Source organism: Eretmochelys imbricata, chromosome 1, assembly GCF_965152235.1.
Source record: "Eretmochelys imbricata isolate rEreImb1 chromosome 1, rEreImb1.hap1, whole genome shotgun sequence".
Classification (NCBI taxonomy): Eukaryota; Metazoa; Chordata; order Testudines; family Cheloniidae; genus Eretmochelys; species Eretmochelys imbricata.
This window is the reverse complement of record NC_135572.1, coordinates 227052402-227069586: the sequence shown is the minus strand read 5'-3', so window position 1 is coordinate 227069586 and position 17185 is coordinate 227052402. Positions and strand designations below refer to the sequence as shown.

The 17185-nt window shown below is 44.4% G+C and overlaps 1 protein-coding gene across 1 annotated transcript in view; it reads left to right on the top strand.

The window, feature by feature from the left end:
- The window catches only part of CRACR2A (calcium release activated channel regulator 2A), a 90456-nt gene that overhangs the window by 56194 nt on the left and 17077 nt on the right, over positions 1–17185 (top strand). The window contains exons 9-13 of the mRNA XM_077825034.1: positions 3367–3438; positions 6435–6480; positions 8507–8598; positions 10238–10568; positions 16999–17131. Of these exons, the coding sequence (XP_077681160.1) occupies positions 3367–3438; positions 6435–6480; positions 8507–8598; positions 10238–10568; positions 16999–17131 (674 nt within the window). The remainder of the gene's footprint in view (positions 1–3366; positions 3439–6434; positions 6481–8506; positions 8599–10237; positions 10569–16998; positions 17132–17185) is intronic.

The following is a 17185-nucleotide window of genomic DNA, read 5'->3' as shown; positions in this document are numbered from 1 at the left end:
AAGCTTGATTCTCCACATGCACAGCATCTTCTGGAGGGACTTTAACATCTGTTCAAAATGCATGTGATGCTGATGGAGTAATATGCAAGGTCAGACCCATGCAAGAATCATTGCAGGCAGTTGTATCCCTGCTTTACCCTGTTTACATTTTTCACATTAAGGTGTTAATGTACCTTGCTTCAAAGTGGTTAATGGCAACATGACAAATCTGCTGCCACCTTGCGCTGTTGTGGGCTGTTGCTGGGGGTCAACCTGACATGCTGTTAAGTTTGACTTCAGTGTGTTTTGATATCGTTTGTATTAGCCATCATAAGAAAGACCTTGACTTTCGCTAACCATACAATATGGCCTTGGATATTCTCAAGTTGATCATATGTATGAGATGCCCAGTCCAATTCAGTTTAGCTTTTATGAGTATGCTTTGAGTGCCAGACATCCAACAGTGATTGAGAATTGTAAAAGCACTACCAAAACACAACTTTAAACTCACAAAAGTGGACAAGTTTTACACCTGTTTTGAACTCGCTCTTTTCACAAGCTACATATAGTGACTACAGAAGGTTCAAGGTGGTAGAGAATCATTCCCACTTTTTGTACCATGTTTGTTTAAATATTATTATTTTGCTTTAAAGAAGCAAATTCTTAGTGCTATGTACTAAAATAGACAACATTAATAGTATTGCACACCACAACATAGTGGACCAGATCCTGAGCTGTGCCAGCTGCACAAGAAAAGGTGGCCAAAACTGTCATTTGTTTCTTGATTTTCTTGACTCCAGAGGAGCAGAACAAGGCCTGTGCAACACTTAAGTCCATTTAAAGGAATATTTAGTAGAGCCAGTGAAAAAATTTCCACTGAAACTATTTTTCAACAGAAAAATGGCTTTTTCGATTAAGCAGAATTTTCATGAAAAGTGTCTGCTTTCTGAAGAGAATTTCAATTTTTCACTAAAACAAACCAGAACAGCTGCAAGCCAAAAAGTATTTTTTTTAGCTGAAAACCAAAACATTTCTGCTGAAATTTGATTGAGAAATGTCTCTGGGTTCCCCATGGGAATTGTAGTTTGGCTGCCTCAGGTTCCCATTCTCCTCTATCGGTTGGATTTTTGGTCATACTACATTTCCCATGATTCATCATGACTATGGGACTGCCATGATGCACCACCTTCCCTAATCAAGAGAGGAGACCATGGTGCAATATGCAAAATTTAGTCCAACCAACGAGCTCAGCCTATAGAGGCAAATGAAAGCATGAGGCATTCGAACTACAGTTCTCAGGAGATATTGTGGCAGCATTTCAGAATTTCTGTTTTCAGCTGAAATATTTTGGATTTCAATTTTTTGCATAAAACTCAAAAATTTTCTGCAGGGAAAAGATATTTTTCAGCCAGGTCTAATATTTAGCGGATGGAAATTGGACTGAAGTGAAACACAAGTCTTGTGTTGTCCCTCTGCAGTGGAGTTATTATACCTTAATGCTGGAATTTTCAGAAGGGTTCAGATTTTTACCACTAGGGCCAGATTTTCAAGAGTTTAGCTCCATCTGGGTACCTAAAAACACCCTAAATGTCACAGTAGGAGCAGCTGGGTGCTGAATACTTTTTTGAAAGTCCAGTCCCAACTGCAGGTTCTGAGCACTTGAAAATCTGGCCCTAAATGAAGGCCTGCTACAGGCCTCAAATTTTCTTTCCATGAGCATTTATTCCTAATGAGTCTTACCTCCCACTAATATTCATGAAAAACAATCAGAGAAAGTGTGCACATTGCTAACCTGAATTGGATTCAGAATTAGCAAAAGTTTCATGACTATTTCTCCCAGAAATCCAATCATTTCAGCTGCAGATAATGTAACTCGGTGCAGGGAACTGTGGGAACTCAGCACCTCTCAGGGTGGGGCATCATCTTGGACTAAATACTGTTTCCTCTCTTCAGAACGCCATTGGACCAAACTCTACATAGCTATTGCTAATTTAATCTATCTTGAAAATATGAGGAGTATTCCTTTGACTATAGCCACCCAGAGCTGAGCCCATTTCAAACACAAGGGCCAGATCCTCAGCTGATTTTCATCAGCTGAGGATCTAGCTCTGAGTTTTGAATGCTGCCTCATTTTTACATTTGTATGTTTCATTTACAGTTTTGAAATGAACAGTGGCAGTATTTCTCCCCTTCCTCCCCAAGACCATTTCCTCTTTGAGGGGGCCTCACTTATGAGCTACAGAGAAAAGGCAGTGTTGCAATCAGTTGCAGGCTGATTCCAAAGGAAGTGAGGAAACCAGTAGGAAATGGGTCTGGTGATATCTCAGCTGCTCTCCATTCTTGTGGTCAAACTGCTGAATGATGATGATAATTTTACATTTGTAAAGCAGTTTTTATTCCAAAGTACTTTATGAAATTAGCGGTGGATTATGTCCAGCTCTCCCTGCAATGGTGTGGCTCAGCACTGCCCCCAGGGCAGGCCAGAGACTATAAGGCACAACTGAGCTGTTAAAAGCTGATCCACTCTTCAGACCACACAAAGGTAGCACTTCACACACCATTAAAATGCAGGAAACAACATGGACCAAATCCTCAACTGGTGTAAATCCATGCAGCCCCATTGAAATCAGTGGGATTATACTAATTTACATCATCCGAGGATCTGACTCCCTGTGTTTAATGCTGCACAACAGTTTAGGTCAGGAAAAGGGGAGAGGAATAATATATCCAATAAGGGAAAACAGGGTTAGCCAAATGTCATTACCCGTTCTGAAACTTGGCCAGCAAAGGAACGTTAACTCATCTAGCCTTGTGAAAAGTTTCATGGGATTTTTAATGATCACAAGTGACTAGATCCTTAATTTTAAGTTTTAACTGAAAGATACCAGCTCCAGCATCACAGTGTAGTAAATTGACTGGATGAGAATCCTAAAAAGGCAAATCTTCTAACTCCTTGGTTGTTAGTTACTACTGGTAGAATCCAACCTAACCCCCCGCCCCCCAAAAGTTAGAATAACTTGATCATGCAGTCCTTACTGTGGCTGAGCTCTGTTGACATCATTGATGGTTTAGCCAGAGTGAGGACTGCAAAACGGAGCCTCAAGTGGCATTCTCTAAGGGTTGTAGGAAGCAGCCTATAACTACTATGTTAAAAGAAAAGGAGTACTTGTGGCACCTTAGAGATTAACCAATTTACTGTGTATGCATCCGATGAAGTGAGCTGTAGCTCACGAAAGCTCATGCTCGAATAAATTGGTTAGTCTCTAAGGTGCCACAAGTACTCCTTTTCTTTTTGCGAATACAGACTAACACGGCTGTTACTCTGAAACCTGTTACTATGTTAAAATGTCCATGACAGATAGATTTCTTTGTTTCCCTCTGTTGTAGGGAGGTATACAGGGTGACAGAAACTTTACAGCGAGAGAAGTCAGGACTCCTTAAGCAGCTGGATTTCTTAAGGTAACACACACAATCATTTGCAAGATTTCTTGCATTATCATTATAAAACTATGTGTTTATTTTAAAGCTCGTAAACTATGACCCTAACCCTAGCAGAAATGCCATTTTGGGACTAACCCCAGCATATGGAAATTCCTCAGGGGCCTAGAGAGAGTGGAATATCCTTACATCATCTGTCCCGTCAGAGCTCTCTGCCCCCCCACCATAGGGGGCCTGTTGGGGAAAGACAGGGGTTTTATCAGGACATGCTGCACTGTGGCTATTCTGTGCTGTGGAATAATATCTAGGAGGCTGTTTCAGCCAAGTGCAAGTCAAAACAGCTATGAGGCTGCTCTGATTTATGTATTGGGCCAGGCCTTGGATACAGGAGATTCAAAGGCGGTGTAAAGCTCCTTTTGCCTTTCATTGCTGCGCCAAGCATAGTTCATTCAGAATAGAGACTGTTAGTTTAAATATATATATATATAAATATATGACTGATTTTCTGCCTAACAGTTTTCTGTTAGTATAACGGACAGCATTTGAAGCTAGTTCTGGGCATTGTTTAATGTCCTTTGTAATGTGAAATAGTATCTAACAAATATTATTGCCTCCTTTTTTTTACTAGATTATTCAATGTATATGAGCTAATTATATGTGCATTTGAGCAGTAGTCTTTCACCCAGTGTGCATTTAAAAATATTTCAGATGGACTTAGATATAATTACACCAGAGTCTCCCAAATTGTAGCCTGAGACCCGCTGTTGGTTTGCAGTGCATTTGCCAATTGTGATACAGCATGGCCAGAAGGCAGCGGGAGAGTGATCTAGGAGAGATATGTAAGCCCCAGGATGAGGAGAAGCCTTATTCCCTGTAGAGGGAAGAAAGGTTGCTATAGATTAATTAAAGGCCCCTGAAGCCAATTAGAGCACCTGAAGCTTGTCACCTGATAAAACCCCCCTGCTTCAATCAGCCAGGGAAAGGAGTTGGAGCAGAGTGGTTTGGAGTTGGAGCAGAGAGCGGTTTGAAGGCATTGAAGTAGAGGAGAGTTTGGAGATGTGCTGTGGCTGGCTAGAAGACAAAGACCCTAGATAAAGAGACATCTGGCTTGTGCAGAGAGAGGGCAGGAAGCCCCACAAGCTGAAGAGCAAGAGAGGGAAATAGCCCAGGGAAAGGAAGCACGAGTTCAAGTGGTTTACCACTATCCCTAGGGCCCCTGGGCTGGGACCCAGAGTAGAGGGTGGGCCTGGGTCCCTCTGTCTCCACTACCCTTCTCTGGGTTACTAGTGGGACAATAGATACCCTAGTTCAGGGGCAGGAAACTGCGCCCTGAACTCCCCCTTCCCCCCAAGAAGAGAAAGCGCAGGACCCATCATAATCGTACCGGCAATTTGCCACACAATGTACAGCATTCTGTCCCCCTCCATTGGTGGTTGGGTCACAGAGAGAGGTTGATGAGTCTGCTAGAGCTTTGGCTAGCTGACCTGGGTCTTTCTGTGAGCCCATGCAATAGTAGACCCATTAACTGCTTCATGTGACCCAGCCGCTATGAGAAAGTGACAGAGTACCATCCAGAGTGGGTGTGGCTCAGATCTGCAGAGAGCTGGCTTGTCACATGGAGCACCTCTTCTCCATTATTTCCAGCAGCTAAATCGCATTAAGAGAAGCTAAACACATTTGGTATTTTCTTAAAGCTGCTCTTCAACATCAGCAATCACAGTAGTTGTAACCGGGATGTTACATGGTCGTGACAGGTCTACGCAGCTGTGGTTGGGAGGGTGTGCACCAAACAATCTCTCTATTAAGAGGTGATCTTAACTATGGAAAAGTTTGAAATCCCTTGATTCAGAGTAAATGAAGTATTGTTCATGGTTTGTTTCCATGTGTTAGAAGCTTTTGCTTTGACATTTATAGATTGAGAGCCAGATGGTCTAAATTAGGGTAGTCCCCACTGAAGAATTACACCAGCTGGGGATCTGGCCCTGTCATAATATAGATGGAAAGCAGCAGAATAAAGACAATGCACTTCAAGAAGGCAGATTTTATCAGACACAAAGAATTGGTAGGTAAGATCGAGTGGGAAGCAAGTCTAAGGGAAAAAGGAATTCAGGAGAGTGGGGGTTGTGGAATCTCCAGCATTAGAGGTTTTTAAGAACAGGTTAGACAAACGGGGATGGTCTAGATCAGGGGTCGGCAACCTATGGCACGCGAGCCAATTTTTAATGGCACGCTGCTGTCTGCCAGGGATTCCGGCAGACAGCACCGTGCCGTTAAAAATCCTGCCTGGCCTGCTCTTCTCTGTCCCCCGCCCACCGCTCTCTCCTTGCAAGGCAGGCAAGCTTCCCCCTCACCCCCCCACTGGGTTCCTGCCCCTCCTCCCCTCCCACACATACCCAGCCCCCCCCACCCCATGCCCTGACTCTTGCACCCCCCACATCCCCACCCTGAGCACCAAACGGGAGCTCCTGCACGCCCCCCCACACATTCCCACCTGCACCCCTCGCACCAAATGGGAGCTGCCCAAGTAAGCGCTCCACACCCAAACCGTCTGCCCCAACCCTGAGCCCCTCTCCCTCATTCTAGCTCCTGGCCAGACCTTGCACCCCAACCCCCAGCCTGCTCCTTCATCCCCAGCCCTGTGTTCAACGCACTCCCACCCTCAGCTCAGTGCAGAGAGAGAGGAAGAGAATGGGCTAGAACCAGGGAGACGGTAGGCACCTACTCTATGTGGACAGGGCCGGGACCCCAGACCGGCAGCAGGCTGAGCGGCAGCGGGCTGAGCCGCTCACTCGGCACACCATTTCTAAAAGGTTGCCGACCCCTGGTCTAGATAATCTTAATCCTGCCTGAGTGCAGGAGACTGGACTAGTTGACTTATCGTTGCTATGATTCTTTGGAGAAATACCAACGTAAAAATATATTAAAGACATATTAAAGTAAAGACCCAAAGATCTGGATTTGATACTAAATTTCTACCATAGTTTGCTGGTTCTTTTACTTGTTTCCTTTCCTTACAGAGAAAGGAACAAACATCTCAGAGATGAACGAGACATGTTTTTACAGGTACACAAATACCATTTTATAACTCTGTAGTTATCAAACAGAGATCAGAATGGTCTAAAAAATGGGGACCAGAATGTTGTAGGGGCAGGGGCGACAGGTTTCTTTAATTTTTGGTGGTGCCCAGAATGGGTCCAATTCCCCACCACCACCACACACACACACCTGCCTAAGACTCTGGGAGGGAATTGAGGCGCAGGGTGCAGGCTCTAGGAGGGAGTTTGGATGCAGGCTCTGGGCTGGGGCAGGGGGTTGGGGTGTAGGAGGTGGTGTGGGGAGCAGGCTCTGGGAGGGAGTTTGGGTGCTGGAGGGGGTGCAGGCTCTGGGAGGGAGTTTGGGTGTGGGAGGGGTGTTGGGGTCTGGAAGGGAGTTTGGGTGTGGGCTCTGGGCTGGGGCAGGGGGTTGGGGTGTAGGAGGAGGTGTGGGGAGCAGGCTCTGGGAGGGAGTTTGGGTGCTGGAGGGGGTGCAGGCTCTGGGAGGGAGTTTGGGTGTGGGAGGGGTGTTGGGGTCTGGAAGGGAGTTTGGGTGTGGGCTCTGGGCTGGGGCAGGGGGTTGGGATGTAGGAGGGGGTGGGCTCTGGGCACGAATTTGGGTGTGGGAGGGGCTGCAGGGTGCAGGCTTTGGGAGGAAGTTTGGGTGGGGGACAGGGGTCGGGCTCTGGGAGGGAGTTTGGGTGCAGACTCGGGGCTGGGGCAGGGCATGGTTGGGGTGCAGGAGAGGGTGAGGGGTGTGGCGTTTACCTCAGGTGGCTCCCCAAAGTGACTGGCACACCCCTCTGGTAGTGGCTCCTAGGCAGGGGGGCTGGAGTCTCCGGGAGTCTCTGACCAATGGGAGCTGTGGAGTCAGCACTCGGGGTGGGGGCAGCACACAGAGACCACCCCCACCTCCTGGGGCCGCCGGGATGTGCCAGCCGCTTCCAGGAGTGGCATGGAGTGGGGCCGGACAGGAAGCCTACTTTAGCTCTGCTGTGCTGCCGGTGGCCCCCCGGGCCCTTTTAAATTGTCTGGGGGCAGCAGGCAGGGCCGGGGGATACTCCGGGAGAGGCGTGTGGGGGCGGCAGGTCGTGCTGGGGGAGAGACCCAGCCCCGAAAATTGGTGGAGCCGGGCACCCGGGCCCTGAATATTCCTGTAGCACAGGCACCACGGGCCCATATAACTTGCAGCCCCTACGTAGGGGGAAGAGATTCTTGTGTCATTTCTCTCCCCTCCCGCACTCGCCACCTTCCCAGTTAAAAGCAAGGTTTATGGCAACAAAAAGTATTTATTAAATAAAACTAAAAGGCCCTGGAAGCCAAGTATTTAGGTTACTAAAACTCAAGCTATTTTAGGAAAAGGGAATGAATACTAATGAACCTAGTTTATAAGAAGCTAAGGAGGCAATCAAGAGGGAATAAGATAATCTTCAAATGGAACAATTAAAATGCAAGTGTTTATCTATCCAATCAACAGTAATCTCTTTAAACATCTATACATCAGTGCAGTATCTGAGTATTGAACAAAGATAATTGCATTCTAAGAGTCCTATCCTCCTGCTAATGGATACAAATCAATCCCATTGACTTTGTATCCTGCATTAGGAGACTAGGTCCCCAGGACCTGAAAGATACCATGGCTTTCTTTTCTCTACTAAAGATAATTCAGAATTATGGTGTCTAATCATTTGCAGAGGTGGTCTGTGTTTCCCTTCTCTACAAGAAGGAGTGATACTGGGTCAGATTGTCAGTTGGTATAAATCAGCATAGCTCTGTTGGTTTCATTTATTTCAATGGAACTCAGCTGATTTACACTGGTTTATGATCTGGTCCACTGGGTCTATAAGGAAGATTAATTGTTGTAGAATCTGGATTTTCCATGTTCTTTTTATTTATCACTCAGGATTTTGAAACATTTGCTTCTCTGCTAATCCATCAAATACTTTCTGTCGCTTCCATCACTGTATTCTCTAAACACTAGCAACAAATAGACTGTTTTATTAACTGTAATGAATAGCAAGAGTACACTAGTAAGATAAATAATATAATTTCTGCAGAAGAGTACAACAAATGCTTCAAAAGCCAACTGGAAACAAAGATCAGGATCTATCATTGGCAAATATGTAGAGGGAAAGGCATCACTTAAGAGGTAAGGACTTCATTTTGCTATTTGGCATATGTTTGATAGTTATCGGGAAAGTGCACAAAAGATGTAGAATGCTCATTTCACCACGATTGTTCTTGAAACCACGGCAACTTGGAATTGTAAGTGTAGTATTGATGTTGCATGGATCTCTGAGGTGCCAATTAGTATGTCATCTGAGTATCTGTGATGGGGGCAGATTGGCCACGGGCATAGGAGGGCGGGTTCAGCTGGATCACAGGGTCTCCTTAACCCCTTTGTTGCCAGTGCGTAGTCTATCTGCCTCATTAAGCCGCTTGTTGCCAGCGTGGGGCCTATGTCAGGTGTGGAGAGGGGAGTTAAAAGGAGGACATCTAGCCCAGTTGAGGGTTGACCAGGAAGGAGAACAGAGCTCTGCTACTGTGCTCAACAAGGCAAGTCTGGCTATAGCCAAGAGCATAGGGCAACTTGCTAAGTGGATAAAGCATTTGGTAGATGGGATGACTGGGCCCAGGAAGATGGACAAGAAGGGACTAGGGATGTGCAAAGACAAGCCTGGAGCAGAAGAGTAGCATCCTGCCAACAAATCTTCAGATGCACCTGATTTTTAGTTCACTGTTTTCCTTTTTGTTTTGTTTAACACACTGGAAGTGGTCCGACTCCAGTGCGCCTTAGTTTTGGCCGGGGGGGGGGGGTAAGGCACCATGGCACAATCATCAGGGACCTGCAGTAGCGGAGTTGTTCCCTGACAGGCCGCTTAGACAGCCCAGTTACAGTGATCTTTTAAAAAATTAGAAATCTAGGGTCAGATCTTCAGCAACGGCTAATACACAGACCATGCTGCTTTGGCATGGGGAGCTTGTGGGAACAGCAGAAGCCAGTCCAGTACTGGTGTTACTTGAATCAGCATTAATAGGGCATGATATCTTCAGGAACTTTTGCTGGAGGAGTGCACTTCCACAGCACCCGTTACTGCAGATAGTAGCCGACTAGCTGGGATGCATAAGAACATGGGATAGATAGAAGACATAAAAACATGGAGAATTTAAATCTAAATTATGTGATCATAAGTATGAAATAAATGGGAACAGGATTAAGGCCTCCATGTCATATTAACAAGCTTCTTTTGGGCAAAGAAAGAACCCGAGAAGAGCAGTAGAATGTCACCTTGGGGATAGGGACCACAGCAAGAGTCTGAAAGAATATGGACATGCAGCTAGTATAAACGGGCATAGCTCCATAGAGTTCAATGCTGATTTATACCAGTTGAGGATCTGGCCCGTACTGCTCTAGCCAGAATTAGGTCACAGATGGAAAGTTTTGTTCACTCTACTCTCACCATTTTAGGATGAACCTAAATCCAGTTGTTCATCTCTGAATTTTCAGCCAAAATATTAATATTTGTTATATTACCTTCTGTATGGGTTACATATGTATTATGCTGATTTTATACACACACATATAATGTTTAACTTACTTTTCAATAGTCAATTGATTGTACAGTCTAACGCTGATCTACATAATAGATAGTGTAATGGACCTGATTCTGCATCCTGTTACATTAAGTCAGGAGTAACTCCACTGGATGGAATTACATCAATGTAAATGAGATAAGAATTAGGCCTAATGTTTTTTTGTAACCTACTTATATCTGATCTTTATCTAGCCAATCCTCCGAAGAAGATGATGCTTTCAATAGCTTAACAAGGAGAAGGAATTCTATTGGTTTGAATGGGTATCTTTCTTCAGAGTCTGACCATGGTACTAGTGGGGGCATGACTCAAACAAAACAACTGCAGAGAATAATCTCCATTGAAGAAGATCCCCTACCCCAATTTCTTGAGAGGCCAGCTGAGAAGCAGTACAGCAAGTGGACAGAAGAAAATGACAATGTCTCCCCAGAAAAGGAAATGGATGAGAAGCAAACTGTGACATCGCTAGACCACACACCCTTGTCTCTCAGAGAGCAGCCAGTAGGGAAAGAAACACAATCAAATGTAAGGGGACAACTTACCTTAAATGGAGGTGGAGGGTATCATGTAATAAATTACTTTCACAAGCCAAAATCATTTGGCTTCCCTTTTTGTAGACACAAGTTCCACCTATACAATTTGGATGCACATTTTGCCACCTTTAATTGATTTGTTCATGCAGATCTGATTACTTAGGCCTCTGGCTACTTGATTGCATAAGGTACCTAAATGCAGATTTGTGCCTAAAATTAGTTTTGAAGGTGCAAAACAGGGAAGCCAGGTGTCAGCTGAAAATATACCCAAGAATTAGGATAGTGAGGAACTGAACAATTGTGTGAATTAAATTATACATTTTGTATAATCGCATGAGGCCATTTCTTACAATCTTTATAAGATCAAAATCAGGTCAGCATCAAATCAAGGTACTGAAGGTGATTATGGAAAAATCTCACTGGATATGTTCAAAGTGGAGATGAGACAGCCAAATATAAGGGACTGTTTAGGAACATTGAAATCAGACCTAATGATGATACCGGGAAATGGGACTAGAGGATCCAATAAAGGGTGGAGCTGGATTTTAAAAAGGAAAGCTTTTTGTGACCATGTACCTGGAAAATTTGTCCTTTTTGGGGGTCAAAATTTGAAACAAGTTTTTATAGCTGATGGGAAAATGGGATGAGGTTTTTTGTTTTTGTTTTGGGGGGGGGGGGTGCAAAACTTTATGAGAAAAAGTTACCCTCCTTTTTGGGACAAAATGTGAACAATTGTTTTCACTGAAAAATCAAAATTCAGAAAATTTCTTCTAGCTCTGCTCTCTCATTAATGTTCACATCAGAAAACTGAATTGTGTGCACAGCCCAGACTTTATAAAATAATATCCAGGAAAGGGCAACTCTGCAGTCAAAAACCTTACTCACATTCTTACTCCCTTGTAGCTTTCAGGCTAATTTTAGTATAGCTATTAAGTGTGATCCATTGTCTGATTCCTGAAATATATATTTAAAAAGATTAAGGTATGGAGAAATAGGTATGCTCAGTCTTAATTACATAGTTTGTTCTTCTAAAAGAAACAGGTACTATGCACATCTTTAAAATGATCATAAAATGACGCCATGATTATATAACTGTTATAATTGGCACACTTTTGTTACAAAATTATACTCTAGATAGAGACAGGTTTCAGAGTAGCAGCCGTGTTAGTCTGTATTCGCAAAAAGAAAAGGAGGACTTGTGGCACCTTAGAGACTAACCAATTTATTTGAGCATAAGCTTTCGTGAGCTACACATCCGATGAAGTGAGCGGTAGCTCACAAAAGCTTATGCTCAGGTAAATTGGTTAGTCTCTAAGGTGCCACAAGTACTCCTTTTCTTTTTTCTAGATAGAGAAATGCCTTTCCATTAAAAAAAGGAAAGCTGATCAAAACTACTTAGATCATTAATGTTATATAGCCACAGCCTACTTTGTACTGTTCTCAGAATAGAAGTATCCTCAATTACTGGGTATTCCTTACTCTGGACAGCTGGATCTTTTCTTCACTTATGATCAAGTGAACCTTTCTCAGAAGAAAGCTACTGAACTCACTAGCTACTTAATTAATAGTAAGATGTCCTAGCACTAGTTAGCTGTCAGAAAGTGTATTATTATCATGCTGTTGTATATTAAAGACTTAAATCAGAGCATTAGCTTATTAGTGACATTAAATGACAATTGGAAAATCTATTAGCTGGTTTCTTAAACAAATTGATGCCAGGATCTTAAACTATTGAGATTGCTCAGGATTTCTCTCAAGTCCTTTTTATTTTAGAAGAGAAAGGCAGTAAAATTTTACTCAAGAAGTAGCATAGTGTAGCGGATCAGCCACATGGGTAGGACTCAGGGGATCAGGGTTCTATTCCCAGCTGTGTGGCTGACCTAGTGGGTAATTCTAGGGCAGTGATTCCCAACCAATTTACCATTGTGGCCCACAGTGTGTTATGTGGGCTGCATCCAACTACCTGTATAGCTCTGAGGATGGGCTGCAGCTGTGTGCTGATTGGGCTGTAAGTGGCCCATGGGCTGCAGGTTGAGAACCACTGTTCTAAGGCAAGTCACTTTCCCTCTTTGTGATTCTGTTTTCCCTCCCACGGCTTTGTTGGTCCTGTCTATTTAGAGTGTAAGATCTTTGGGGTAGGCACTGCCTCATGCTGTGTGTTTGGTACAGCGCCTAGTCCAATGGGACCCCAACCTCAGCTGGGGGTTCTAGGATCTACTGTAATACAAATTAATAATGATGATCAATATCTGTGCCAAAATTTTGTCCTCACATGGGTACATTGACATCCACTGATATCAATGACAGCTATTCATGTGCACCCAAGGGATGAATTTGGCTCCATGGGTGCTTTTTATACACTGCCCAGCACATTTTGTATAACCTTGGTTCCCAGAGTCTAGGCCTCCCCAAAGTATGTCACCGAGAGGGAAAAGTCCAACTGGGTCATCTAACCCAGCTCACTTCCAGTAAAGAACTGTCCCATTATAACCCTACAACCCCAGTACTGGAGGTCATGCAGAGCCTCCTTACCCAGCAGGCTCCCTGGGAAGCCTGGTTGAGGGCAGGGAGCATGCCCTCTGCTATATCTCATAAAAGGCTGGAACACGTGTTTCCCTGTATGGTCAAACAAGCCCACTGACAAGTTTGGAGGGTGGGGGCCCAGGACGCTTCTTCTTCCTGCTCCCTTTGAGGTGATTACCACCCTAGGTGGGGCACTAGCAGTGAGAAGTCCCTGTATTGAGTGGAGCCTAGAGGTTGCGAGTGTGACCAGTGCCAACCTGTGAGGCACAAGGTGAGGGGGGAGGGTTAAATGTTCTTAGTGCTTCCCCTGTCCCTTTGTGCACCCTTTCAAAGCAGCCAGAATCTGGCCCTGAAGTCTATTTCAGTTTGTTTTTCTAGTTTAGCTTTAAATTTCCCAAGCAATGGAACTTACCATTCTTCCCTGGGGAGACCTCTCCATAGCCTAAGAGATAGCACAGTCAAGTCATTTAAACTGCAGCGGCCAGCCACTCTGATCTCATGCTATCCACTGCTAGGACTCTGCCTCCCGTTCCCTTCTGGCTTTTCCCACCAGCACTGGCAGCAGGGCTGGGGGCATTGTTGTTCCATCAGTGAGGGCCCCTACAGGCTGCTGTCTGTGCATGGAGACTCCCTCTGGAGTCTATTAAAGCTGCAGAGGAGGAATTACTCCTGCCACTGCATCGTAAGTTGCAAGGAGTCCCCTGGGGGATGTGTCTTGAAGAGTGGTGGTCCCCCTCGTTCTCCAGTCAATCTCACGCCATATTATGCTATACAGTGGATCTACAGTGTAAATGCCATGCAAGGTCTAGAGGTGGCTATGTTATGGGGGCAGAATTATACCATGTAGTCATATAGCCCTCCCATAAGGCCACCCACGCCCTGTTCTCAACAGTGAAACCCTTCTGTTCTCCACTTTGCCTTGGGGAGGGGAACATAGAGACCTAGATGTTTTTAATTCCCTAGAGTTTGCTCTCCTGAAGTCTAACACCCTTATGTCTATACATTCTGTGGTCCCAGCCCTTTCTGCACCGAGTTCAAGGAGTTCCGGGTCGCTGGTAGTAAGCTTCTCTAATCACCTGACATTCTAAATCAACTCTGAGAGCCCCTTATCAGAAGGGTGTGGGGGGATAGAACTTGTGTAAATCAGTTCTCTTCTAGAAATGAATGAGTCTTTTTTGTTCCCGGGTTCTCATGTCCCGGGCACAGATGGAAAGTTTCCCAGAGAGGGCACTGAAGCAGTGCAATGTGCCAGCAACCTCCATCTTCAAAGCGGGTGGCACTGGCTGGGATGTTGTAGCTAGGGTGCCCAAGGATGTGCTGAGGCAACCTTTTGTGGGGACCCTGTTAGAGATGAAAACTATGCTCCCAATCCAAAGCCCGTTGTCTGCACTCCCTCTGGTGAATCATCTAAGAATCTGCAAGCCAGGCAGGCACAGTTAGGTACAGTTCTGCTCCAACAAGATGCAATCAGGTCCACTGAGTGTGTGCTTTCCGCCCCACCCGTTTCTATTAAATCTGCCAAAAACCGACATGTTACGTTGGTTGTGTGCTGTGTGTAGGAAGGTCAGTAACAGCACATGACATCGAGATAAAAATCTGAGACGATATTATAAACTAAGAGAAATTGATATTCCAATAGCATATGGCAAAGTACCTTTCCAGTTCAAGATTTAATAATCTGAGGAGGGTTTGTAATTTGTTTCTGCAGATCATAGGTTTCCAAGCAGTGGCTGATTCCCACGTTGGGATGGGGAAAGACATTTTGCCCATAGGACAGATTGATCAGTCCTTTCAGGGCATCAAGTTAGACTTTGGGTGCATCCAGCGGGGAGTCATCTGTAGCCAAGAGTTTCACAAAAAACAGCTTGAGACAGATTGAGGTGTTAGCTGCTACATCTCCTTTGCAGCTTGAATGGCTGGAATCACTAGCAATAGCTGTTGGATGGCTTAGTCCTGTCATAAGTATTCAGCAGGGGATGAAGAGGCTCATCTTTATGCTCGGTTTAGAAGTGGCATTGGAGCCATACATTTGATTACAAAGGTAGGTTTCCCTCATGAGTGGGCCGGATGCATCTCATAGGCAAATGGCTGACTGGGCAATCTGTGGGTTGAGCCGAGACCCAATGGTGCCCACAGGCTGTTAACCTGCTGATTTGTGTGTGGCCACTGAGGACGAGATTAATTTCTGCTGGCTAACTGCTAACTGAGCTATTGTTATGAGCTAGGAGAGTTGCAGTTTAGGGCCTTTCAGTCCAAGCTGGAGTGGACGACTGTCTGTGTGTATGTGTGTGTTAATGTTATTTCCCAGCACCCAGATTACACACACACCATGATGATTGCTGTTGGAAAGAGGATAGGTGATTTTCAGCAGATTTGAGAAAGTGGCTTATATAGAGAGAAGCGTGCTTATTGCTGAAAGCCTAAAGGTGCAATGCAGTTTGAGTTTTTAATTTAAAAGGATAAGGGAGCGATGTGATAAGAGATCTCAGTACAGTTATAACAATGGCTGTTATTCTAATACATGAAGATAGATAACGAGATAGCTATTTGCTCCAAATGTTGACCCTGGTGAATGGATTTCTTACAGTTAAGGGACAGAGTGGAGGGCTTTTTTTCTCTAGTACAAATACAACTATTTTTCCCCAGGATAATTCAGTATTTTCTTCACAGCAGTACAGAATAGTGGGTGGGCTGGATTTCAACCTTGTATTGAAGGGAACACCAGGCAGGCTGCCTGCTGGAAAATCTGGGCCAGCCCCCAGCACCCTTGTGCATATGTTGGAGTGCTCACTTTGCATTATAGGGGGAATCACCCTGCTGCTTTTTCTACAGAATTAGTATCAAGCTCCCCACCTTGCCTTCCCCCTTCAGCCTCTCCGTCCTACAGCAGCAGGATGGCTCTGGCCCCCACTGCAAACTCACTGGCGATGCTCCATTTTTCCCTAAACCACTGCAGCTGAAAATACAAGGGAAGGGATTTTAGAATAATGATGTACCTAAAATAGAGCAGAAATAGTCTTCTCCAGCATCCTCACTCAATTTAATCTACAAAACATGGAAAATTCCCTCATACTTGAGAAGCTAAGAGGTTATCACCTTCACCCTGCCAAAGATTAACAGCTTAATTAACTGGGCCTGGTTCTCCTCTCACTTATATCAATTTTACACTGGTGTAAATCAGGAAGCTCCTGGATCTACACCAGTAGCAACTGAGAGCACAATCAGGCAATATAAAGCATAAGACAGTTTATAAATTTGCTTGTGTTCTCTAGGTAAAAACACACGGTCTATGATATGCATAAAGTTTAGTGTGGGGCGGATCTGAACAGAGCTGTGCAGAGCTTGTTGGTTTGGACTTGCAGGGGTAAATGCAAACCTTTTTGTTTCAGCTCCCATGGGGCTTGCATCCCAAAATTTGGCTGGGAATCAGATACAACTGCTAAATCCATGGAGTTATAAAATCAGCGTGAGAGCTGTATTTTTTCTGTTTTGGACTAAAAAGAAAATTACAGTGACACAAAAAATTGAGCTCAAAGATGCTAGAAATTCTTGGGGAAAAAATACAACTTTGATAAAAATTCAATACTTCACCCTTTCTGTTACGTGACAAAAAGGCTCACAGTTCACAGCTAAGAACTCTACAGAGTCTTCCACTAAAGCCAAAAGAGGCCAGACTGGACATTCCTAATATCATTAAGGTAAAAAACAAACAAAACTCTTAAAAAAAATGCCAACCAACCAGACAAAAAACTCTTAAGGTTAGTTCATAAGTCACCAAGAAGGAAGGGTACAGATTCAATATTTTTCCCCTTTGCAGGTCATCTTTAAGTCTTTGCAAATCAGAAAAGGCAACAGAGTTAGAGTTAAAATTGCCAACTAACTTTTGTGCTTGTTTGAAGGAGGAGAGAATATACTCTGCCCCTGATCGCTTATTCAAGATTGTTTTTGTGGGCAATTCAAGTGTGGGAAAGACTTCATTTTTAAAGCGATTCTGCGAAGACCATTTTTCCCCAGACACATCTGCTACTGTAGGTAAGTTTAAGAAACATTATGATGATTATTACAGTAATATCTAGAGGCTCCAAC